Source organism: Bombina bombina, chromosome 3 (genome assembly GCF_027579735.1).
Source record: "Bombina bombina isolate aBomBom1 chromosome 3, aBomBom1.pri, whole genome shotgun sequence".
In the NCBI taxonomy this organism is placed as follows: Eukaryota; Metazoa; Chordata; class Amphibia; order Anura; family Bombinatoridae; genus Bombina; species Bombina bombina.
Window position 1 is genome coordinate 615191375 of NC_069501.1, and position 26292 is coordinate 615217666.

At 38.7% G+C, this 26292-nt stretch overlaps 1 protein-coding gene across 1 annotated transcript in view; it reads left to right on the forward strand.

Moving 5' to 3' along the window:
- The window catches only part of TINAGL1 (tubulointerstitial nephritis antigen like 1), a 138059-nt gene that overhangs the window by 70396 nt on the left and 41371 nt on the right, over positions 1-26292 (forward strand). Inside the window, exons 5-10 of the mRNA XM_053707228.1 lie at positions 856-970; positions 3471-3591; positions 4846-4996; positions 5657-5840; positions 6335-6380; positions 11382-11505. Of these exons, the coding sequence (XP_053563203.1) occupies positions 856-970; positions 3471-3591; positions 4846-4996; positions 5657-5840; positions 6335-6380; positions 11382-11505 (741 nt within the window). The remainder of the gene's footprint in view (positions 1-855; positions 971-3470; positions 3592-4845; positions 4997-5656; positions 5841-6334; positions 6381-11381; positions 11506-26292) is intronic.

Sequence of the window (26292 nt, forward strand, 5' to 3'; positions counted from 1 at the left end):
TACCAAACCCGCGCAAATATTGGCGTCGCCGGCTTTTGCGGGCGACGATTTTTATCGGATGGACCCCTTGATGTTAGGGTTCAAAGATCCATGATTTTCTGAAAGCATTTTAGGAATCAAAATAATTAGGAGACAAGGGTGAGATTATAAATAGATTATATTAATGTGAAATTGCAAAACACTGCAAAGTGAGAAAAATTATTCCTTTTATTTCTTATTTTCAGTTCTCAATTATTATTGAACAATATAATTAGAAAATTCTACATTTTTGTGCTTTGGGAAAGGGAACTGATGCTAAATGTGAGAATGTAAAATGTGTGTTTGAAATAACTGACCTCTGGTTAATTTTCAGAGCTTGCGGTAGCAATAACCAGCCACTGGCTGGTTATTTATCGCACGCCGTTTACAGGAGCACAATAAATGAGTGCTCCACTTGTAATCCATAAAAGTAAGTAAGTAAGTAAGCCATAAAAAAGTTAAATAACTAAAAACAGCTCTAGCACACAGGCTATATAACCCCAGCACACAAGGGGTTAAATGACAACCAAAACAAGTAACCAGGATTATTTACAGACTGGGCTTTAACCTCTTAAGGACATATGACAGATTTTTTCCGTCATAAATCGATTGAGCAAACTGAAAGCTGTGTCCTTGAAGGGTTAATTAAAATCAATTTCAAAAATTGTATAATTCATTAAAAGATATTCTCACCGCACAAACTGCAGAATACAAATCTGCTATTCTAGTAGGTTGTATCCATAGGGTACCAACGTGTGAATCTTTATCAGAATGTAAACTGTATCAGTGAATACATTATTATAGATCAATAAAATCCTCACTTACTCTCTTTTACAGCTGGAAAGCTGGGAACTATAGCCGCTTCTGGGGCCTAACTTTGGATGAGGGCATTCAGTATCGGTTGGGCACTGCTAAACCTTCATCTTCAGTCATGAACATGAATGAGCTACACGTAAGTATATAAAAGATAGCTGTAAAAAGATGGGAGAGAAGTGAACAGTGTTCACAAATGTATTTGCTTTGTGAGACCCATTGTAGTGTAAAAGAGAAATGCTGTATTTTGTTAGAACTGTGTTTATATTTTTAAACAAATAATTTTCTTTTAATATATTTTAATCCCTGCAAAGGTATTAAATACATAGTCAAAGTTGTGCCGCTGTGCCTCTCCAGGTGACGATACAGCTGATGAACCAATCAGGAGTAGTCCTGTATGTGTATGCTCTAGTTATCAGTCATTTGCTCATCCAGATCAGAATAAATATTTAACAGGGTTCAGAGTCTCACTAACATTGCTACATTCCACGCACCCATTTTCTGTGCAGTTTATCCGTTCCTAATTGTCATTAGCAGAAGAAATTAGATAAGGGAACCTAGGTTTCAATGTAGCAGGGTCCATTACTTCATAAAAACCAACCACTTTTTGTACTATACATAAACATTTTATATTACAATGGTTGCAGCAGTAAGTAATGTAAAGACTGTCCCGCTGCTCAGTTGCACCACCTGACAGGAGAGGCATAATGCTGAGCTGCAGAGCCTGCAGGGATATTCAGAGATGCAGGTGGATGCAATCTGCAGACCTTGCAGTGTGACACAAGCTGATAACATGTAAACATGTTACTGGAATGCAGAAAGTCACCATCCCTCCCACCCTCCAGTCAGGGGCTCTTTTCCTGAGGGAGTGTGATTTTTGGCAAACCCCAAGTCACAGTCACAATACAAGGCCAGTGAAGTTTGCCTTTATCATGTAACTTCCATTCAGGAAATCCGGAGCCCCCTCCACTCCAAGTAAGAGGAGCGTGCTTGTTAAACATATTGTGTGTTATAGTGGCGTTATCGTCCTCTTTTCCATCATCCTGCCAGGGGAGGAAAAAGGGGGGTACTGCCCGGGGACATGGAGAGACTGGAAAATTCCTTCAAGTTTAGACATGCAAGGTCATGCAAAGCTCACAGAATGAGACCCACTAGCTCATTAAAATAGCCTGTCCATTTCCGAGTTCCTTTTTACATTCTCAGCACATACTTCAGTGCCAAACATTCTTATAATATGTGTGATTTATGAAGAATAATTGCTGAGAAACAGCAAATATTAAATCTGTCTAAAAAGAGCTATATTAATAGTAAAGAACAAGTAATTTGGCATATTGAGCTCCTCTGGGATGTGACAGAAGTGATACAGTAAGTGGAGTTTATTCCAACCTATTAAAAGAGCGCTGCAAAGAATTTATTTATTTTTGCTTGGATTTTATATTCAAGACCATTTCATCTAATTCCTACAGCATTAGAAAACACAATATTGTGATTGCCAGTGCAAATTAGTTGGTAGGTCTACCCGCTTCCCCACATCTCCAGCCATATAAAATGTGCCATTTTTTAGGGACTGCCACAGATCTGCTGACAGTGCTGAGGACTGGCTGACTCCACCCAGTAACACCCAGGATCCTCCCACAAAACTGTCTTGTTCCTTTTTTGCAGTTTATGGGCTTCTGTGACACCACCAACTTGTTCTTTTACCCTTTTATCCCAGGAAGCCTCCCAGGAAATCTTCTGAGGTGTACAGCGGTTTCATAATACACTGTCTTCACCAATACTTTGCTTTGCCAGAATTAATCAACAGTGTTTTAGTCCACCAGAAAACTTTTTGCTCATAACTTTTTGCACCAGTTTGGGATTTTTCCAAGTTAGGTGCCTAGACCTCTTTAAAGCCCATTGTTGTAGTTTTAAATGACATAGCTATTTGCACAGCTGTTTTCACTATAAACGTTTTTGCTCACGCTCATTCTTTATGTTAATAAACACAAGCGTCTTCTGGTTAAATAAAAAATATTATCAAAGGACCCTCTTTTAATCATCCAAAGATGGGACAAACATTTTTAATTAATGTTATATATTTTTTAGCTGTAATACTGATTTTGTTATATAATTGATTAAATGCCCGTGTGGGATTATCTATATTGGGGGATCAACAAGACAGATAGGGGACCACATAAATGAGCATAAATTGAATATTTAAACCAAGAATGTAACCGCCCCAATTTCATATAATTTTCTTACAGTAGGATATAATATATCACAGTTGCAATTCCAAATCATAGAATATGTTGGCAAATTCAGATTTTGAGTTGAAAGGGAACATCTATTAACGTCTATCAAAAGGTAGAGAGAAATATTGGATTCATAAACTTGACTTATTACAACCAAATGGGATGAATAGGAAACTAGATTGGTCTCCATTCTTCTAACATGATCATTTTGAAATGTTAGGAACTTGCAGCTTTGCCTCATCTGTATATCACTTTATCGCTCCCTTAAGTTTCACTTATGCTCCCTTCAGTACTTTGGCCTCTGTACCTTGCTGTCTCTTTCTTTGTATCTCTTTTACAAGTTGGTTCTTCCCAGCTGACTCTGTTATGTTGCCCATAAGTTTGTAATGTGTGTTTTTTTTTTTAAAGGTACACATGAATAATGAGGTGCTGCCAACTTCCTTTAATTCTGCAGATAAGTGGCCAGGATTGGTTCATGGTCCATTAGATCAAGGCAACTGTGCTGGTTCCTGGGCATTCTCCACTGCAGGTATAAGCAAATGAACCTTATAATTGTACGTATATATTACAGTTATACTATGGCACTATCATTTGTATTCAATATATATTTCAGCCATAGAAGAAAACAAAATCCTCCACACACTGTAGAAGTGTAAGGCACAGTTCATTAAAATTGCAAAAAAAACCATTATTATAAAAAAAGCTAAAAACGTACAAAAATAGACTGGGGTTCCCAAACAAATAAGTGTAGGCAGCAATGGGAGTCCAAGACCCTATCACATCACACGCGTTTTATGCTCACTGGGATATTTCAGCCATAAGCAACTACTGACATACAGTCTGCCTGTGAAAGATAAAAAACAAATACGGGCTCTTAGAACGTTTATGTGATTCTCCAAAACCCCCCCACAAAAATGCAAATGTAATAAAAGTAAAAAGTCCATGGGTAAAATGAAATGTATTTCTGGAATATACTGCTATCTTAGTCAAGGATTCACTTTAAGTCCCATTTCACATTTAAAGGACCATTATAATCAAAACATGATATGCTTGAATCCATTAGACCATGTAATTTTAAGGCTATTGTTTCTGCAACACTGTGTTTTTAACCCCTGCAATGAGGTTAAACACACAGTAGAAATACCGTTTAGGACTCTCGGTGCACTTCTTATGCCAAGCTGAAAACACTCTTGATCCAATCAGCAGCACTAGTTTCACATCTGAGTTGTGCAGGGCCAGCAGTGCACGACAAGTCCTGAGCAGTATTTTTACTGTGTGTTTAACCTCATTGCAGGGGTTAAACACACAGTACTGCATGGACAATAGTCTTAAAATGACATGCTCTAACAGACTAGAGCATGTCATTTTTGGATTATAATGGCCCTTTAAGGTAACATTATTTTTTACAATGCAGCCATGCCAATGATCTGAATTGTTTTGTAGGTCAGGGACATACCTCTTGAAAAGTCACTTGAATATGTTTTGTTTCTTTATATTTTTGTAAAATTCCAGCAATTTGTAAGCCAAATGGATGAAATGTCTTTATTATAACGTGAAGATACCAAAGTATTCAAATACACATGGCCTTCTAAATTATTTTGAAATAATAAACTGTGGACATTACATCTATTTTTAGAAAAAAAAGCTTCACCTAAAATTGAGCTAAACTGATTTGTACTAGAGTACTGCCCCCTTGTGGAGTTAATTGTTGTGATAATTTACTAAACATTTTGTGATTTTTATACTGATATACAGTCTCAGATCTTGTTCTGTCTCTCTCCAGCCGTTGCTTCTGACAGAATTTCCATCCAGTCGATGGGACACATGACCCCAGCTCTCTCACCTCAGAATCTTCTTTCCTGTGATACCAGAAACCAACAAGGCTGTCGAGGTGGGCGTGTGGATGGCGCTTGGTGGTACCTGAGAAGAAGAGGGTATGTGTTGAAATAATGGAAGAGCTTTAATACTATACAATTAAAAAAAAAAAAGATGGAGTCTCGGGTAGAAAAGCTGTTAATGTTCAGATGTTTTTATAAAGATTTATCTACCATGATCACCACATGCCATAAACAAACATGTTAGTGAGATATATACGGGTTGCACACATCTTGCAACAGCTAATAATGATGAAGCGTCTGTGCATTATTACTTGAGCTATTTTTGGGACTCCAATTCTAGATAATATACAGGCAGTAAAATGGAAATAGCAATGGTGGGATCTTAAGAAATTGAGAAGAACATAACTGTATCATACTCCAGATAAAGAGAGAGAACTCTGCAGTAACAATGAGCAATTTAGGGGAAGGCATATTTTAAAAATTTCTACCTACATTCCAACTTTAACTGTCTAACGGCTTCATGTACTGTATATCTAGCTACACATTGGTGCTTAGACACTGCAGGTACATATTGCTCTGCACATAAACAAGAAAAAAAGTGATATATATAACATTTATTCCAAGTGAACACTTTTCTACAAGCTAAACACACTTAACAATAGCTATTTCTTGACAATAAATGTGTTTTCCTCTGTGCATTAAAACTGTAGATCTCTCACATTTAAGTGTCTTGTTCCTTTCTGCACCTTTCCTTAGTGTTGTGACTGATGAATGTTACCCATTTATGGCACCAAATGTGGATGGATCACCAAGTCCTTGCATGATGCACAGCCGCTCCACAGGTAGAGGGAAAAGACAGGCCACTACTAATTGCCCAAATCCATACTCATCATCCAATGACATCTATCAGTCTACACCGGCCTACCGTCTGGCATCTAATGTGAGTTATGGCCACTTTTCACACTGCTCTGGAGTGTCACTGCTCTTTATTCCTGTTCTGAGATTTCTTCATGCTATAAATTAACTTTTGTCTGTCCTACACTTTCTTGTTGGCCAGTACTGTTATTTTATACACACTCAGTTTCTTCCTGTCCTGGTATTCTCGACTATACTCATCCTATTCTGTAACAGTCTCTGCTATTTGTTACTGTCCATATCACACCCCACAGCTCAGTCACTGTGCGCTGGCTTTTTACAGCAGCTTCATCTCTTATAGTTAATTACACAGTGCTTTTTTGTAGCTCACACATACAGACATGTATTTCCGTATTCACGTTCTAACCAAAACTTGTACAGGGCTTTTATAGATCATGTATAGACCAAAACTCACGTACACCCCATCCCCCTTCAGCATCATTTCTCTTTTATAAAAATAATCTCAAGATACATCTTTTGAAACATCAAACATTAATTCTCTTTTATTATTTTTTTCAGGAAAAAGAAATAATGAAGGAAATATATGAGAATGGACCTGTACAAGGTGAGTTATGCAGAGAAGAAGAAGACTTGGGGAATGCAATAAACCTTGGTGGTTGAGTGGGTTTCCCTGCACGGTCTGTAATGCTGCTTTGGTCATGGTGAGAAGGATCTGCTGGGGCAAATGACCCCTCACCAGATATGGGAGCTTTAAATGCTTGTTTTCCCCCTTCCTATATGATTAAGACTTGAATGGTCATGGATTTTGGAATCCAACCTTATGAGCACAGGTCATTATGTGTCCTGGAACTTCCATGTTTCTTATCTTTCTTCTTAGTCCTAAAACAACTATACTTTTTCTGTTGAGTAGGCCTGCTACTGGTGCCTAATCTATCAGTAAAGGACTGGTGACTTTTGCCCTGGGGGGAGCAAGCTTATCAGCTAGACTCAGAAAGATAAACCTTGTAATTGCAAGCATGTTTTCCTAAATTTAGGGCTAGATTACAAGTGGAGCCCAGATCTCTGGTTAATTTTATAAACATGCCCCAAAATTTCCCCAAAATATGGTGGTGTGTATTTTATTAAAAAAAAATTTTTTTATCATTTTTATTTTTTAATTAAATAACTTCACCAGGCAGTTTTTGGGGGATAAAGTTGGCGTGTGTGGGGTGATAGAAAAAAAAAATGTTACTAAAAAATGCCTTTACATTGCGGCTTATGAGAACTGTGTGTGCTTATATACTTTTATATTTATGTGTTAATATGTGTATATTTACACTTTGCTGCGCGACTTACCCCTTTTGCTGTGCTTTGGTTCTGTGCCGTGTATGATGGCATCAGAACAAGTCTCCCATTAGAGCCTATGGAAGTGCTCTCTCGTGAGCGCAATGCTTCCCACCAATGCGAGCGCAAGTTCTTGTTTGCATTGCTGTTAACTTGTAATACCAGCGCACATTTACGAAAGCAATATTTAGCGCTCCACTTGTAATCTGGCCCATAGTGTCTACTTGTTTTAATCATGCTAAAAAATTAATAAATATAACTAAATACCTTCAGAAGAGGTATTTACACAAGGGGATGCTATTTAAAAAAAAAAAAAAAAACTTCAGGCACCATCAAATGAAGGGAGTTCTTTCCCAAACTGTCTGGGTTTACCACAGGAGTAGAACACTAAAATTGATAAAGAAATGCAGTAGTAGCCAAACAAAGGGACACAAAATGGATCTTCAAACTTTATTCTCAAAAACACAAAGCACCTATCTGGTGCTGTAGGAACAAAGTGCTTTGTAGTGTAATAACAACCAAACAACAGAAAATAATGGAAATCTTCAAACTAAACACAAACTGAGACCTACAGAAACTGTCTGGGTCCTCTCATTAGCCCAGCAAATTGCTTGTTCATTTCTTACATGTAACTAAATTTGTAATAAAGTTTTTTTTTTTAACTTTTTAAAAAAACATATCCAGTCTTTTATCTGTTGTCTAACATTCAAGCTTTTAAGGGAGGATCCAGAACCTGAGAGAGGCATCCTTAAAAGAAGTTCTATCCTTTAATAGAAAGAATATTCATTTTGCTGTGACCGAGATTTGCCCATAAACCCCAGAAGTGGTTTCATATACTTCTATTAAAGTCTCTGGAATAAAAATAAGACAAAGGGCCAGATTATAAGTGATAGATATTTGCTCTCCACTTTGTAATACCAGCGCACGCGAATGTGCGCTGGTATTACGAGTTAGGTACAATGTGAACGCGGCCCCACGTTCACATTCCACGAAAGCATTAGGCACACGAGAGCGCACTTCCATAGGCTCCAATAGTCGCGGAATTTAAATTATATATGTATATGCTTATATACATATATATTTATGTGTTAATGTGTATATATACATATTAACACACACACACACATATATATATATATATGGATGAATTGCTATTTGTTATTTAGTGTAGGGTAGGGCTTTTTTATTTTGGGGGGCTTTTTTATTTTGTTAAGGGGATTAGATTAGGTGTAATTAGTTTAAAAATCTTGTAATTTGTTTATTATTTTCTGTAATTTAGTGGGGTTTTTTTGTACTTTAGCTAATTTTATTTAATTGTATTTAATTGTATTTAATTTAGGGAATTAATGTAATTATAGTATAGTGTTAGGTGTAATTGTAACTTAGGTTAGGTTTTATTTTACAGGTAAATTTGTCTTTATTTTAGCTAGGTAGTTAGTAAATAGTTAATAACTATTTAATAACTATTCTACATAGTTAAAATAAATACAAACTTGCCTGTAAAATAAAACTATTAGCTATATTGTAGCTAGCTTAGGGTTTATTTTACAGGTAAGTATTTAGTTTTAAATAGGAATAATTATAGTAATTTTATTTAGATTTATTTAAATTATATTTAATTAGGGGGTTAGAGTTAGACTTAGATGTAGGGGTTAATAACTTTAGTATAGTGGCAGCGGCGTTGGGGGCGGCAGATTAGGGGTTAATAAATGTAGGTAGGTGTCGGCGATGTTAGGGACGGCAGATTAGGGGTTAATAATATGTAACTAATGTTTGTGAGGGGGGGAGTGCGGCGGTATAGGGGTTAATATATTTATTATAGTGGCGGCGATGTCCGGTATGGCAGATTAGGGGTTAAAAATTTTAATTTAGTGTTTGCAATGTGGGAGGGCCTCGGTTCAGGGGTTAATAGGTAGTTTATGGGTGTTAGTGTACTTATTAGCACTTTAGTTAAGAGTTTTATGCTACAGCATTGTAGTTTAAAACTCTTAACTATTGACTTTAAAATGCGGTACCAGTGTTGACAGGAGAGGGTGTACCGCTCACTTTTTGGCAGACTCGTAATACCGGCGCTATGCAAGTCCCATTGAAAAAAAGAGGATAAGCAATTTACGTAAGTGGATTTGCGGTATTTCCAAGTCTGGCCAAAAAAGTGAGCGGTACACCTGTACCTGCAAGACTCGTAATACCAGCGGGCGTTAAAAAGCAGCGTTGGGAACGGCCAACGCTGCTTTTTAAGCCTAACGCAAAACTCGTAATCTAGGTGCTAATGTTTTTATTTTTTAATAAAGATTAATACACTTTTTTTGGGGGGGGGGTGAACTCTGGTTAATTTTTGAAGAGCTAATTGCTACCTCAAACTCACAGTAGCAATAACCAGTCACTAGTAATGGCTGGTTATTTATCACTCAGGAATTTGCCCATTTGCGGGCGCATGATAAATTAGTGCACCACTTGTAATCTAGTTCAAAATGTTTACAAAGTTACTACAATTTTCCTATTTAATTTACAAGAAAAGCAATCTAAATAAATTATAAAAGTGCACTGCATACTGTTTTACTAATTGAAAATGTTAAGGGAATTCCATTCTGAGTTTCATGTCCCTTTAAGCTGATTAGCAGCTCATTGTTTCCCAACAGTATGACAAGCTAGAAAGAGTTATGATTATAGACAAGGAGTGTAGCTGGGGGGGGGGGGGGGGGGGCACGATGACGACGATGACAATATAATCAATTCCTTCTGGCCCTAGGTGTGTGAAACCAAAGGCTTCATGGGTGGAGTATTATTCATCTGCAGGTAGACTTGAGAATTGCCAGCAACAAGCACTCTGTTTTCTTAGAACAGATGCATTGCCCACATTGCAGTAACATTTAGCTGTAGACTTTGAAACAAACATTGTGTGAAATGCTCTCAAAGTAAGCCACAGCACAACTGAAGGGCTTGGTCTAGATGTGACATCTAGCTGTTTTCTTATCTAAGAGAATCTCTGGAGATGGAAAAAGGTCCAAGGCTGATAAGCTAAAGACTATATGGCAAGCATGTAACAGGGGGTGAAGAGGATGGTGAATGCAAGATTGAGGATAAGATATAGGGGTAAGGCATCCTAAAGTATAACTGTTGTAATCCTGCAGATTACCCAAATTTGTCCCGCTGGCCCTACTTAAACTCTTAAACCCTGTTGTATTCTTATAGAACCCTAGATCCCTTGAAAGCCAATACAGGAGAATGAAAATCTACGAATGAATGACCAGATTCCTCCCCAGTCCTTTCAGCTCAGCTCTGTTATCAAATGTACCCATACTCTTACCTAATTCACTTTTGGGTCATGTCTGAACTTTAAATTGCTGAGTTTTACTACACCCAGAACATGTTTAGTGCAAATCCATTAATTTGTGGGGAAAGATTCAGTTTTTTATTTAATTTGATATACCTAATCACCAGTATAAACAGAACTTTTTTTACCATCCATCTACGAATATAGCAAGATGAACCTTTATACACGATCATGGTTATAGTTCATGTATTTGAGACAGTACAATAGTTATTATAAGATTTGTTGATGATAGTTGACAATACTTACAAGGAAATGTTTTTATTTTTTTATTATTTATATTGTAAAGTTCCTCTGTGTATTATTAGTGTTTTCTTCGTGGTTGAAAGGGAAAGCAGCTAACTAATTATTAAGAATCATCTCCGTTACAAGAGAACAGAGTCTCCTGGGGCTTCAGTCTGCTGACTCAAGAGGGGACATGATTAATGTAATGAAAGGAAATTTAATTATGTTCAGAGAAAAATAATACGTTGGTGAACCATTATAGAATATTAACATATTTATATTTTTCAGATCTTAAAAAGGTTGACGGATTTCTTTAAGAGAAATAATGTTTTGTTAGAGCCTTTTATATATATATATATATATATATATATATATATATATATATATATATATATATATATATATACAATATATATATTTGGTCCACTCCAGATGATCAAAAAGCTACAGATAATTTGTTAAGAACATAAAAGAGGCCCACAAGTGCTCATCAAGCAAGTTATCAGTTACAAAGACAACTGGCAGCTGTAGATATACCAAGCGGCAAATTTACTACATAAACATTTAAGATTTCTCAAAATACAAATTACACAGGGCAGTAGGAGCCAGTAGAATAAGAGCTATCTCAACATAAAACAATGTGACTTTAAAGGGACAGTCTACACCAATAATACACTGATGAACCAATATGTATGAACCAAACCAATTGTCCATCTTTGCTTTCAGCCATAATGGAAGTACATGAAGATTTCTTTATGTACAAGAGTGGAATCTATAAACATACCCCGGTGATGGCAGGAGAACCAGGGCATCATCAACGTCATGGGACACACTCTGTAAAAATTATTGGGTAAGAACTGAGGCTTGGCACTGGACTGAAGCAGAGGGAATGGCTTATATTATCAATTTGATTGTGAATAGAAACTTCCTGTCCTCACTTTGTCACCCAGTGTTTTTCTCACATATTCTCTTATAACCCCTTTGTCTATAATGCTTCTCTTGCATATTTATTACAGCAACCTACATACACTTTGTTACACAATAGAAATTCGTGTGCCATGTAACAACTGCACGTATCCTGAATTTCTACCAGTTTTAATTCTTATTTTTCCTTAGCTTCATAAAAGGGCACCTTTTATTAGCTCACATTCCCTAGATAGCATCTTGCAGTGGCCTTTAACATGAAAATGTCACATTTGAAATGCTGAGTTATTTTAAAAGAATTTTAAACCTGGTTGTTCATTGTTCCTTCTGTTACACTAATAATTTTCTTATTAATTAGCTTACTTAAGGGACAGAGGCATAGCAATCTAATTATTAATGAAAGGTACCTTATTAGTGTAGCCTGGGAGAGTTATCGTCATAAAATGAATGATAACACAAAGGTAAGGTAAGTAGGTTTAAGTCACTAGAGATAGTAATAATTCATTAAATGTGCAATGGAATAAAATGAAAGTATGAAGTGAGAATAACTAAATGATGAAATATCAGTAAAAACCACCTAATGTAATAGCTATAGCAATTTCGTTTTTTTATAACTATTATGAAAATGATAACATGCTAATTGTTGGAATAAAATTGGTATAAATGTGTGCACTATTTCTTCTGCCTGGCGTGTAGCTTAGCATTTAGTTTAAATTTGCTAGAACTTCAGGCATTTTGTAAATGTACATAAAGCACCAGGATTAGATTTCACAAATCTTTCATTTATACATGGCTTTTATACAGAGGCTGACGCTTCTTTTGCATCTCTGTAATGTGTGAGTGTCATGAACATCTCATGATTTTAGAACGTCAGGGGTTATTTTGTTTTTTCTTCTGTGTCCTGTATTTAAATGTTATTTACAATTTCTTATCAGTATTAACAAAAAAAGGGCAAGGTTTTTGTGAAGAAGGGTTTTATTACCTATATCTGGTGAAACAAATATAAGATACAATTCAGTCTTCACACTACAGTGATCTTTTTGGGCCATGATGTCAATAAATAGTAACAAAAGACTGTTCTCTAACAACACACAGACCTTAGGTCAGTTAAAAGACAAAACCTTTCACCAAAAATAGCGAAATAACCAGCTGTCAAATAGGCCGAAAGAGTAAAAAGTAACTTTTATTAAGTAATGAAGGTAAAAACGATTTGCCAGGAAATCGTACATAGAACTATTCACAGCCAGTAAAGCAGCCAGCAACTATTCTTCAATATGTATAAAATTCTTCCATGGAGTCTAGGTGATTAGTGAATGACTTATGAGATTATTTCCCTACAAACAAATTATATCTGATTTTTCATTTATTCCACCTGGGGCTCCCGGTGGTAGTGTAAATATCCAATAGGTTTCGCTTTTATTAAGTTTGGCATGTCTATTACCCCTTGTTAGAAGCTTCAGTATGTAGTCAATAGCCTTAAAGGAGAAATGCTGTAGAGGATTTTTGCTATGTGACAAAAAATGTCTAGCTACTGGGGTTTTTCATCCGTAAATGATAGGAGATGCTCCCTTATCCTATCTTTGTGAGTGTTTCTTTTCTTTTCTTTACATATCGTGCTAATTGATGCTGTGACAAACCTACAACACAATCCTAGTGAGGATAAATAGTCACAACTTGGGACATTTCAGAGACTTTCAGAAAAGAAACAAGCAGCAGTATTTACTCTGACACACATTATATACGTAAAATATACAACCAAACTGTTAGCATTGTATGAAAGACTGTATATCAGACTCTTTTTCAACAAAGCCTTAGGTCAGTTAAACTTGACACTCTAGGATATCAACATGTTTAATCACTTGTTACTGGATGACCAAATATGACAAACATGTTTGGTATCAAAATATTCCTCATGATGTAACAATGGGATTATAAGTGTATGTGTATTGTATATGCATAACTAAAATTATAAGGTATCCTATAACTTCAGAGATCTAAGCTAGTACAGTATTAGTTTTAATTTTACTCCTTTTTCATTTTAAACTTTGCTTTTTGTAAGTTTTTGCCTTTGTTTAATATTTGAACCACATTACCAAAGACACTGATAATCACAGTATTGTGTTTTTCTATCAAATTGTGTTTTGGGATTTTTAATTTTGTAAAAAAAAACTCTTGCCCACCCAAACTCTGAATCTCACACAATAATACATGCCTTTTAAGCATTTAGTCAGTAAATTAAGTAGAAAAAAAACATGGATATGACTATAATAGCTTTAATACATGGAAAAGAGTATATTAATACAAGTAGTTTTAAATGTGAGATTTTGAAATTGAATTCACATTTGAGGCTTTAAACTTAATGAGGTAAGGCTCCTTCCAAATGAATAATTGATGAATTTTGGATGGGAGATTAGATCCAGCACTTTTATTGATTGACATCTGAAGCAGACCAATCCTATCTATTCTGTATATGTATATAAGGATGAGTAGAGGGATCTGATTGTGTATATCATATGAGCAAGAGAGCCAAAAGAACATGGAAGTCTGACAGAGCAGAGGTGGCCCACATGCATCAATAGAGGCCTAGCATACTTGGCCTTCATCAGTGAATTCTAGTAGAAGACCTAGTCTGTTGTCTTGACTTGGTCCTGCAGCTCTTGGTGCTTCTATCAGTCACCACAAGTTATCTACCTCTTGCTGCTTGTGAGACACAACAAGCTGCTTCATACATCTACCAGTTTATGATAAGGCTGTATATTAACCAGATAGAGCAAACTTGTGATAGCCAATCAGAACTTCACTTTTAACATGTATGCTGGAAAAAAACTAAATATTGCAGCTGGGCAATTTTAGTGGCAGCAGGAGTCTTTCACCTGTGTTTAGCACTGTGAAATTGCAGTATTTTATCTCTGTTGCACACTGTAACTATATTCACAGTGCTCATATGTGCAGTGTTACTGCTATACATATTAATAAACACAATCCATTGCACCAGTTGAAGTCTGTAACTCTTTTATTGAAATAACAATTAACAAACATGCAAATCCATAGAAAAAAATCCAGCGATAGCAACAACGACAATAGTCAGCCTTATGTCCCAGACTGCTAACGCGTTTCAGCTTTTAAGCCATAATTATGTTGATGTAATTTTGAAACCACATTTACAAGGTGGAGAAATACAACAGTAGTTTAATGGGTGGTGAATATGGTGGTGTATTTAAATAGACTGAATATTGGAATGGTGGTTAATTGTTTTAATTATTTTCTTCTTAAACTGGAAGAGTCCACATCTGCATTCATTACTTTTGGGAAATACAGAACCTGGCCACCAGGAAGAGGCAAAGACACCCCAGCCAAAGGCTTAAATACCTCCCCCACTTCCCTCATCCCCCAGTCATTCTTTGCCTTTCGTCACAGGAGGTTGGCAGGGAAGTGTCAGAAGATTCAAGATAGTCTCTTAGGGAGGGTAGTACTCTTCGCAATGGGACTGGAGTTTTAAATAATCCTATCAGCCTCTCAGTGAGAGCATGGATGAAAGTTAGAGTCCGGATATGCAGGGAGAGTTTTCCTGCGAACCTATCCCGACTCATATTAACAGCTCCTTGGTAATCAGTGTTGATGAGTTTTGCTGCCTACCTTTATTCACTCAAGTCCATGTCAGTAGCGAGGCTACTATCTGTCACACTTGAAAGGCCGTGTTCCTGTTCCATGGCATAGATTCCGGTAAGATCATTTCATTTTATTTTGATATGTGAATGTTATGTTAACGAAACAAGGTAGGGTCCCGGTGGGACTCCTTTTACCTTAATAAGGAATCATGGGTTAATATCTCTTGAGGGGGGTTATTAAACAGGGGGGACTTTAATCATTTTTTTAAATATGGTTTTATCTGCAAATGTGTAGCAATCCCTAGGCTCACGGCTTTTACGGAACATAATGGGCTTATTTTACTGACGGGATCTCTCAAGATTGCATGCCATTTTCTGTGACTGGCATGGTGCACCTCATGACGGGTGTGGTTACGTTGTTTCTCACTTCCGTATGCTGACAGAGAGAGTCTAGCTCATGGGTTGTCTGGTTCACAGAAGGTGATGAGTGCCCCAGCCATTGGGGGTGTTAAAGGGGTGCCAGTTAGTTTTTGTCATTTTTGTAATCCCAAGATTATGGAGGATTCTGATATGTTAGACACGGATGGCTCCAATACGGAGAATGTGTCTTGTGATGAATATGAAATGGCCCGGGCTATCAATTCTATCAGTTATGTTCCGATTGCCGTTCTAGAGTACTCTCTTCCCCCGAATCAGGGAGCTTAGAGTGTGTTGAGTCATCCGCCTCCAAGGTTTCTATGTCCCGTGAGGCACGTGCCCCAGACCCTTTCTCGGCTATGCAAGCAAGTGTCCCTATGGCCTTTACTCCTTTTTCTGGAGGGTGGCTTGTTTCCTCCAGAGGCTATGGCATGGTTCTGCATGGCCATTTCTATGGCGCTGGCTCATTTATATCTCCCAAGTGAAATATTTCTAAGATATTGCCCATGTCCTGTTAACCAGGGCCCGTCGGGCGTGGGATCGCCTGATTCAGTTTGGCCTTCTGGGGAAGCGTTAGCGTCTGAGGCTTCAGGGGCCCCAACCTCAGGGCCAGGGTCTTTCGTTGATCTGGTGAGGGATGATTTTGCCTTCCGTTACAGGCTGGCATGTCTTCGTGTTCTTTTAAGGCATGTTTTGGCAATGTTGGAGGATCCCAGTCCTAGTGGACCGAGGGATTCGAGGCCTTAGATGCTGGACGGCAAATTGGATATGACGTTTGGGGATGAAGCCAATCTCCTTAATGTCTCCGTTTTCTTTTTCTTTATGTTTTGGTTCCAGTTCTGAGCTTGGGTGAATGAGGCCTCTGATCGTCTGGTCCCGTTGGCGTTCTCATTCACCTTGGGCGTTTACCCGAGGGGTACTGCCTTCATTTTATTTTTGATCTGGGTGGATATGTTTAATTTATTTTTTATTAAGCTCATGTCTGTTAGAATTTCGTTTTTGGAACGTTCTTCTCTGGAACCAAAACTTGCGCGGAAGTTGCACATTTTTGAATAATAGAATTATGTTTTCTAGTTCATTTATCGATCCTTCGGGTCGAATTTTCTTGGACCTTGGGCAGTTCTGGAGTGTTCTTATACCAGGTTGGTACTGGTCGGATGCTTTCGGCTGTTACCTGGGTTTATGTCACCCTTGTGGTGCTGATTAATCCTGTTGGATTCTAAATAACTCTTGGCCTATTGCTATGGACTCCAGGCTCGGATCCTATCGAAGTATGAGGCTTACTGTTTAAATACAACCCCTTGGATAGAGGGTTGTGAATGCCGATTTAAGGTTGGTTGTTTCGGGCTACTCGTCTGGGATATGGATCTGTCTTTGCAGACGTCATCATGGGTCTTTTAGGTCCCTGGGGACTCAGAACCGTCATTTCCATTACTTTGGAGTTGGGAGATGTGAGTGACCTATATGGTCTGGTGTTCCGAGTGGTGAACGATTTGCGTCTTAAGGGTCTCCTGATGCTGACTTCTAGCCCATTAAGCATTTTCTTGTGGTGGCAGAGTCTCCTTTCTTCCCGCCTTGGGCAGATCATCTGGTCTGGAAGCGCACGCATGGCCTTCTTCCTCTACTCAGAGTTGCGTACTCTAAGAGGTAGTGTGCAGGGGTTCCCTGCCTTCTGTGGGGAGCTGCGAGGCTCCAAATTTACCCTGTGAAAAAAGGGGTTTTCTTTTTGGAAGACCGATCCTTCAAGGATCTCTGGCTGTTGTCTCTTTCATCTTTTAGCCTTGGTCTGACCATGGTCTTTGATGTTCGGATGTTCTACGGCCTCGTTGCGACTCTAGCCTTGGGCTTACCAGTGAAGAGTCGAGGTCGGTCTTAGACGGTCGCCCTTCTGGGGTCAGGTAGTTGACCATTTATCCTCAATGTTCCATTGGGACTTCATGGAGGGTGCCTTACGTCTAACTCTCTGGGATGACGAGCAAGGTCAAGGGTTCTCATTCACCTTTGGGTGTTGGTTGCTACCTTGCCAGTGTGTGTAACACGTGTTATCGCTTGTCTACGATATTTTCCTTGCGATCCAAGTGCACTGAGTACACAATTCTTCAACTGTTCAGGAGCTCATTCAGACTTCTGGGTTTGAGGCTGTTGCTGGATCACCAAGTCTACGGACTTTAGACGGTGCACTCCTAATCGTAGGAGGCAGCTTACGGTTCCTCAGGAAATTAGATCTTTAGATCGATTCCGTTTTTCGAGGACCCTGGCCTAGGTCCACGTCTCTACCTAGAGGTTGGTGGACGGTTCGGTATCACCTTAGGTGTTGTGGTCCTGGGTACCTCTCTAAGAGGGGGGTGGGGCTTGTTATGGGGAAGATGCCTATCTGCCTGTAGCTTAGGCTCTAGGTCTTCCTGACGGGTCCCTACTGGTCTTCTGGCACATTTGATGTTCCTGTAGACTCCAGGTGTCTTCAACTGGGTTCAAGATATGGCCGAGGAATCTCGCCCCTATGGTAGGGTGTTTTCCATGGGTTTTTTTCCCTTTTCTTCTAAAGTGAGGGTGGGGTTCTCCTGGTTTGGAGTTATCTTAGCATTTGTGGTGTCCCACGTGTTAAACTATGTTTCCTTGGAAGCTGTAGGTGATCTCCAGCTATGGTTATGTACTCTTCTTCAGACAAGTCCTACAATTATCCTTGCCTAACGCAGCTTTATATGGTGACCTGTGGGGTCTGTTTTTCCTGCCTTATAAGGGTCTTTTCCCTTCTTGCGTTTTTAGAATCTTGGATAGGGGGATGCAATGTAGTGTCTGGTCCCTCCGTTCCTGCAGCGGGAGGCTGAGGGTTTGATCCCTGTGGGGCTCCTTCTGAATGTTGGATCTGGTATAAAGATGTTTGTGGAAGACAGCAGTGTAGGGGGTCTTGTACCCATGCACACTGCCTCTCTGAATCACGGTAGAATGCCGTTTGTAATAGTAGTCAGAGGTCTATACAGGGGTTTTGTTCCTCGTTGACCCTTCCTTTCTCTTCCAGAGGTCTGGGACTCTTGTCTCCGGTCTTTAACTAGCTTTGGGCTGGGACCATTACCCTGGAGGGAAGCTCGGGATTGGTTACCCTTGTAGTGTTGACCGTTTTTTCTTCCAGCGTTGGTCCTCCCTTTTGGTGGGAGGACTTTTGCTGTCCTTCCCTTTTCTACTGGCGTCTGGTACTGGGAGGGGACGCTCATGGAGCCCGGTCTTTGGAGGGCTGTGAGTTTTTGGAAGGTTAACAGTTCTAAACCAGCTACAGTTACTTGCACTTTGAAGGTGTGCTAGCAGGCTTACAATGCCTTCAGGTAGTTAGGGTTTGCGAGTCAGCTTCCGACCTAGAAACTGGTCATTGAGAGTTCCTGTTCAGGCAGTTTGGTGTGCTCTTGGAGAGATCCTTTCTAGCTGCTGGGATAGTTATCTTTTTGCCGCTGTTTTTGCTGGTCTAGTCTGCAGGGTTCGATCTGATACGAGGCATCAGGGAACTCTTGTTTTTCTGTAGTACCTTAGGGTATGTGACTGGATCAGGGAGTGTCCCTCGAGTCATTTGGGATGCGTTTTCCCTGTGTATGGATCTCTTTTTTATCGGTCCTTGTGTTCTAGGGAGTTCGTCTCCCTGGGCGCTACTATTGTAGACAACCTTGGGTTGGTTCTATGCTTGTTGAGCCATGTGGAAAGATTCTTTGGATTTTTCCTTGGAATCTGTTCTTCTTTTTTGGGGGTAGATAGCAATCATTGTCTCTTAGCCGGGAACCTTTTTGGTAGTCGTGACCCGCAGGGCTGACTCCTTGGAGGCTGTTTGGGCTCGACGGACTCTGGGACTAAGTGGTCTCTAGTTCAGCTTTGCTGGTGGTGTAACTAATGTGCAGTTACCTGGGCTTCAGGTTTTCACCCGTGTCATCTATATTTTTATAGGGTGTCGGGTAATTCAGGCTGTGGTGCATTTAGAAGGGGCCGCCTTTTTCACCCACCCATTGTTTGCATTCAGTGTCCTCTAGCTTGGGTATTGTTTTCCCAAAAGTAATGAATGCAGCTGTGGACTCTTCCCGTTTAAGAAGAAAAACATAAATTATGCTTACCTGATAAATTTTTTTTCTTCTGACGGGAAGAGTCCACAGCTCCCGCCCTTGTTTTTATCTATGGGGTGCGGTAATTTTTTGTTCTTCTGGCACCTTTTTTCACCCTGATATTTCTCCTACTGTTCCTTGTTCCCTTGGCAGAATGACTGGGGGATGAGGGAAGTTGGGGAGGTATTTAAGCCTTTAGCTGGGGTGTCTTTGCCTTCTCCTGGTGGCCAGGTTCTGTATTTCCCAAAAGTAATGAATGCAGCTGTGGACTCTTCCCGTCAGAAGAAAAGAAAATTATCAGGTAAGCATAATTTATGTTTTTCTAAATCAACTATTAAAAAACATATATATATGAGGATATCATTTTGGCAGCACATGGGGAGCGTAAGGTTGCATTAAATAACATAAATGACCCAAGTCATTTGCTTATATTCATGCATGTTCTTTGTCTGTAGATTAATGTAATACAGTGTTGTAATATTTGGGTTTAGATATAGTGGATGGAGAGTTGGGGGGTTTCATTTCATTCTTGGACCCAGGCAGCACAATCTCCTGAGTTGCCTGATACAGAGCACTGTAAAGTGCCTACAATATTAAGACTTATTTTAAAAAAATGCTGGCAATCAGTACTTAATATTGCACAGCAACAGCATTGACTGAAAAGACATGGTTTATGATTGATATTCCTTTAATAATGTCCCAAGTGAAATGTCAAAAGCATTGGAGTGATGCTATTGTCACAGAAGCATTAAAGATGTTCCATTTAATCCAAGCAAAAAAAAAAAAAAAATGAGTTTTGCGTTAGAGGCTAACGAGCAGTTTTGTCTCACCGCTCACTTACCTGCAGCGCTGGTATTACGAGTTTTCAGAAACCGTTGTTAAAAGACAAGAAGTGAGCGTTGCGCAAAATTTTGCTCATTACCGCACTCCAATACCAGCGCTGCTTAAGTCAGCGGTGAGCTGGTCGTAAGTGCTCGTGCACGATTTCCCCATAGGGATCAACGGGGAGAGCCGGCTGAGAAAAAGTCTCTAACACCTGCAAAAAAGCAGCGTAAAACTCACGTAGCATTCTATTGGCTGTTCCGATCAGCCAATAGAATGCGAGCTCAATCTGATTGAGATGGCGGCGAGGTCCGGTCGGCAGATTAGGGGTTAATACTTGAAGTTAGGTGTCGGCGATGTTAGGGAGGGCAGATTAGGGGTTAATACAATTTATTATAGGGTTTTTGAGGCAGGAGTGAGGCGGATTAGGGGTTAATACATTTATTATAGTAGCGGTGAGGTCCGGTCGGCAGATTAGGGGTTAATAATTGTAGGTAGGTAGCGGCGACGTTGGGGGGGGCAGATTAGGGGTTAATAAATATTATGTATGGGTCGGCGATGTTAGGGGCAGCAGATTAAGGGTACATAGGGATAATGTAGGTTGCGGCGGTGTGCGGTCGGCAGATTATGGGTTAAAAAAATTTAATAGAGTGGCGGCGATGTGGGGGGGGCCTCGGTTTAGGGGTACATAGGTAGTTTATGGGTGTTAGTGTACTTTAGAGCACAGTAGTTAAGAGCTTTATGAACCGGCGTTAGCCCAGAAAGCTCTTAACTCCTGGCTTTTTTTGCGGCTGGAGTCTTGTCGTTAGATTTCTAACGCTCACTTCAACCAAGACTCTAAATACCGGCATTAGAAAGATCCCATTGAAAAGATAGGATACGCAATTGACGTAAGGGGATCTGCGGTATGGAAAAGTCGCGGCTGGAAAGTGAGCGTTAGACCCTTTCCTGACTGACTCTAAATACCGGCGGGCGGCCAAAACCAGCGTTAGGACCCCCTAACGCTGGTTTTGACGGCTAACGCAGAACTCTAAATCTAGGCGTTAGGGTTTATTTTTATTTTACAGCGGAGCGGGTCCATCTTCAAGACATCCGACGCGGAGCATCCTCTTCATCCGACGAGTAAAGCTGAATGAAGATACCTTTAAGTGACGTCATCCAAGATGACGTCCCTTAGATTCTGATTGGCTGATAGAATTCTATCAGCCAATCGGAATTAAGGTAGCCAATCAGTCAATAGGATTGAGCTCGCATTCTATTGGCTGTTCCAATCAGCCAATAGAATGCAAGCTCAATCCTACCTTAATTCAGATTGGCTGATAGAATTCTATCAGCCAATCGGAATCTAAGGGACGCCATCTTGGATAATGTCACTTAAAGTTACCTTCATTCAGCTTTAGTAGTCGGATGAAGAGGATGCTCCGCGTCGGATGTCTTGAAGATGGACCGCTCCGCGCTGGATGGATGAAGATAGAAGATGCCGTCTGGATGAAGACTTCTGCCCGTCTGGAGGACCACTTCGCCCGGCTTGGATGAAGACTTCTCCCAGCTTCGTTGAGGACTTCGGCCCAGCTTGGATGAAGACTTCTGCCGCTTCCTTGAGGATGGATGTCCGGTCTTCAGAACTGTAAGTCGATCTTCAGGGGGTTAGTGTTAGGTTTTTTTAAGGGTGTATTGGGTGGGTTTTATTTTTAGGTTAGGGCTTTGGGCCGCAAAAGAGCTAACTGCCCTTTTAAGGGCAATGCCCATCCAAATGCCCTTTTCAGGGCAATGGGGAGCTTAGGTTTTTTTAGATAGTATTTTATTTGGGGGGGTTGGTTGTGTGGGTGGTGGGTTTTACTGTTGGGGGGGTTGTTTGTATTTTTTTTTATAGGTAAAAGAGCTGATTACTTTGGGGCAATGCCCCGCAAAAGGCACTTTTAAGGGCTATTGGTAGTTTAGTTTAGGCTAGGGTTTTTTTTTCATTTTGGGGGGGGCTTTTTTATTTTAATAGGGCTATTAGATTAGGTGTAATTAGTTTAAATATCTGTAAATTGTTTATTATTTTCTGTAATTTAGTGGGGTTTTTTGTACTTTAACTAATTTAATTTAGGTAATTGTATTTAATTTAGTTAATTTATTTAATTATAGTGTAGTGTTAGGTGTTAGTGTAACTTAGGTTAGGTTTTATTTTACAGGTACTTTTGTATTAATTTTAGCTAGGTAGTTAGTAAATAGTTAATAACTATTTAGTAACTGTTCTACATAGTTAAAATAAATACAAACTTACCTGTAAAATAAAAATAAACCCTAAGATAGCTACAATGTAACTATTAGTTATATTGTAGCTATATTAGGGTTTATTTTACAGGTATTTAGTTTTAAATAGGAATAATTTAGTTAATGATAGTAATATTTATTTAGATTTAGTGTAATTATATTTAAGTTAGGGGGTGTTAGGGTTAGACTTAGGTTTAGGGGTTAATAACTTTAATATAGTGGCGGCGACATTGGGGGCGGCAAATTAGGGGTTAATAAATAGTATGTAGGTGTCGGCGATGTTTGGGGCAGCAGATTAGGGGTTAATACATATAATGTAGGTGGCGGCGGTGTCCAGAGCGACAGATTAGGGGTTAATAATTATAATGTAGGTGTCGGGGGTGGCAGATTAGGGGTTAATAAATATAATGTAGGTGTCCGTGATGTTGGGGGCGGCAGATTAGGGGTTCTTAAATATAATGTAGGTGGCTGCGGTGTCCGGAGCGGCAGATAAGGGGTTAATAATTATAATGTAGGTGTCGGTGATGTTGGGGGCAGCAGATTAGGGGTTCATAAATATAATGTGGGTGGCGGTGGTGTCCGTAGCGGCAGATTAGGGGTTAATAATTTTATTATAGTGTTTGCGATGCGGGAGGGCCTCGGTTTAGGGGTTAATAGGTAGTTAATGGGTGTAAGTGTACTTTTCAGCACTTTAGTTATGAGTTTTATGTTACGGCGTTGTACCATAAAACTCATAACTACTGACTTTTAAATGCGTTAGGACTCTTGATGGGGTAAGGTGTACCGCTCACTTTTTGGCCTCCCAGGACAGACTCGTAATATCAGCGCTATGGAAGTTCCATAGAAAAAAGACACTACGAAGTTTACGTAAGTCATTTTGCGGTAGGCCAAAGAAGTGTGCGGTCACCCTAAACCTTCAAGACTCGTAATACCAGCGGGCGTAAAAAAGCAGCATTAGGACCTCTTAACGCTGCTTTTTTACCCTAACGCACAACTCGTAATCTAGCCGATAGTTTTTCTTGTTTGAAAAACAAACAAGAAAAAACCTTTTTATACACATAAAAATGTCAAGAATGTCCCCTTAAACATTTTTGTGCCACTATATCCTAGATTTTTTAATTCTTACTATTGTATTATTTTATTTTTTAAAGCTGTTCACAAAACTATGAAAATTTTCTCTAAAGTGAAAGTTAATGCAGTCAGAGAGTTAATCTTCACCATATCATTCCACTTTTAGTAAAATATGCAGCTAAAGAAAACATTTGAAAGTTTATTTTTCCATATTTGGTCTTCCCACTGCTAGAATCGTGTGAAGGGCTTAAGGGTCAGGGGTCATTTATTTATCTCATTACCTCTTTTTTCAGCTTTTCGAAAGGCTTGTTATTCTGTTACGGAACACAATTTGTTTTTAGAGCTTTATGCCATGCACATATAGAATTTGATGGTAGATAAAAACAACCTGCCCTATCAAGCATAATAATTTTTTTCATTCCTTTGACTATTTCATGCATCTCTGAAACCTCTGTTATTAAAGGGACAGTCTACATCAGAATTGTTATTGTTTAAAAGATAGATAATCCCTTTATTACAAATTCCCTTGTTTTGCATAACCAACACAGTTATATTATTATACTTTTTACCTCTTTGATTATCCTGTATCTAAGCCTCTGCAAACTGCCCCTTATTTCAGTTCTTTTGACAGACTTGCATTTTAGCCAATCAGTGCTGGCTCCTAGGTAATTCCACGTGCGTGAGCACAGTTTTTATCTATATGACACACATGAACGAACACCCTCTAGTGGTAAAAAAACTCCCAACATGCATACAGATAAGACGCGGCCTTCAAGGTCTAAGAAATTAGCATATGAACCTCCTAGGTTTAGCTTTTAACTAAGAATACCAAGAGAACAAAGCAAACTTGGTGATAAAAGTAAATTGGAATGTTGTTTAAAATTACATGCCCTATCTGAATCATGAAAGTTTATTTCGGACTAGACTGTCCTTTTAATCAACTGTTCCTGCTACTTCTACTGCCAGACTATTTCATGTATCTATCACCTTTTTAGTGAAATATTTTCTAACATAACATGTGTCATTTGCCCTTGAAGGGACATGAACCCAAATTTTTTCTTTCGTGATTAAGATAGAGCATGCAATTTTGAGCAACTTTCTAATTTACTCCTATTATCATTTTTTTCTTCTTTCTCCTGCTATCTTTATTTGAAAAAGAAGGCATCTAAGTTATTTTTTTGGTTCAATACCCTGGACAGCACTTGTTTATTGGTCGGTTTAATTAATCCACCAATCAGCAAGAACAACCCAGGTTGTTCACCAAAAATGGGCCGGCATCTAAACTTACATTCTTGCTTTTCAAATAAAGATACCAAGAGAATTAAGAAAATTTGATAATAGGAGTAAATTAGAAAGTTGCTTAAAATTGCATGCTCTATTTGAATCACAAAAGAAAAAAATTGGGTTCAGTGTTCCTTTAAATTTTATCTCATGACCTCTTATTTCCTCATTTGAGTTTCTTTAAAGAGATATTCTAGTTTGAAGCATTTAAATTGGGATTACAAACATTTTTTTTATTTTTTTTTTTATTTTTTTATTGAGGTATTTCAAAACATAAAGGAAAAAAAAAATAACACTCACATTTGGTTCAAAATACAGTCAGCTTGAACAAAATGTCCAACTATTGCATCATAGTCTATGTCCACATTGTACAGTTAAAGGGACAGTCTAGTCCAAAATAAACTTTAATGACTCAGATAGAGAATGCAATTTTAAACAATTTTCCAATTTACTTTTATCACCAATTTTGTTTGGTTTTCTTGGTATTCTTAGTTGAAAGCCCTTGAAGTCCGCCTCTTCTCTCAGGGGATTTTGACAGTTTTTCACCACTAGATGGTGTTAGTTCATGTGTGTCATATAGATTACACTGTGCTCACGCACATGAAGTTCCAGTGAGCCAGTTTTGATTGGCTAAAATGGATGTCTGTCAAAAGAACTGAAATAAGGGGGCAGTTTGCAAAGGCTTAGATACAGAATAATCACTGAGGTAAAAAGTGTATTTATATAACTGTGTTGGTTATGCAAAACTAGGGTATGGGTAATAAAGGGATTATCTATCTTTTTAAACAATAAAAATTCTGGTGTAGACTGTCCCTTTAAGAAATCCATCTTGACATATTCCTTATAGGACTCAACCTAAAGTGTTACTCCTATGGTAAAACAAGAATAAAACCTCAAACCAATTTTCTTATCATGTAGGGTACACTGGAATGACAATCTCGCAGATAAGGTTCATAACTAATCATGGGTGTACCCAGATGCCCAACATTATAGGGAAAGGGGTAATATTTAGAAAAAGAAGGATAATATATATTCTGTGTAAGAATAACAAGTGGTGTAAAAGAGTATAGAGGAATCAATATCTATAAATAGTACCTTAGAGTAGATAGTTTAAATTTAGATCATATAAACTCATACCACCTTGCTTCTTAAGAGTGAAACATATAGTTTGAAAAT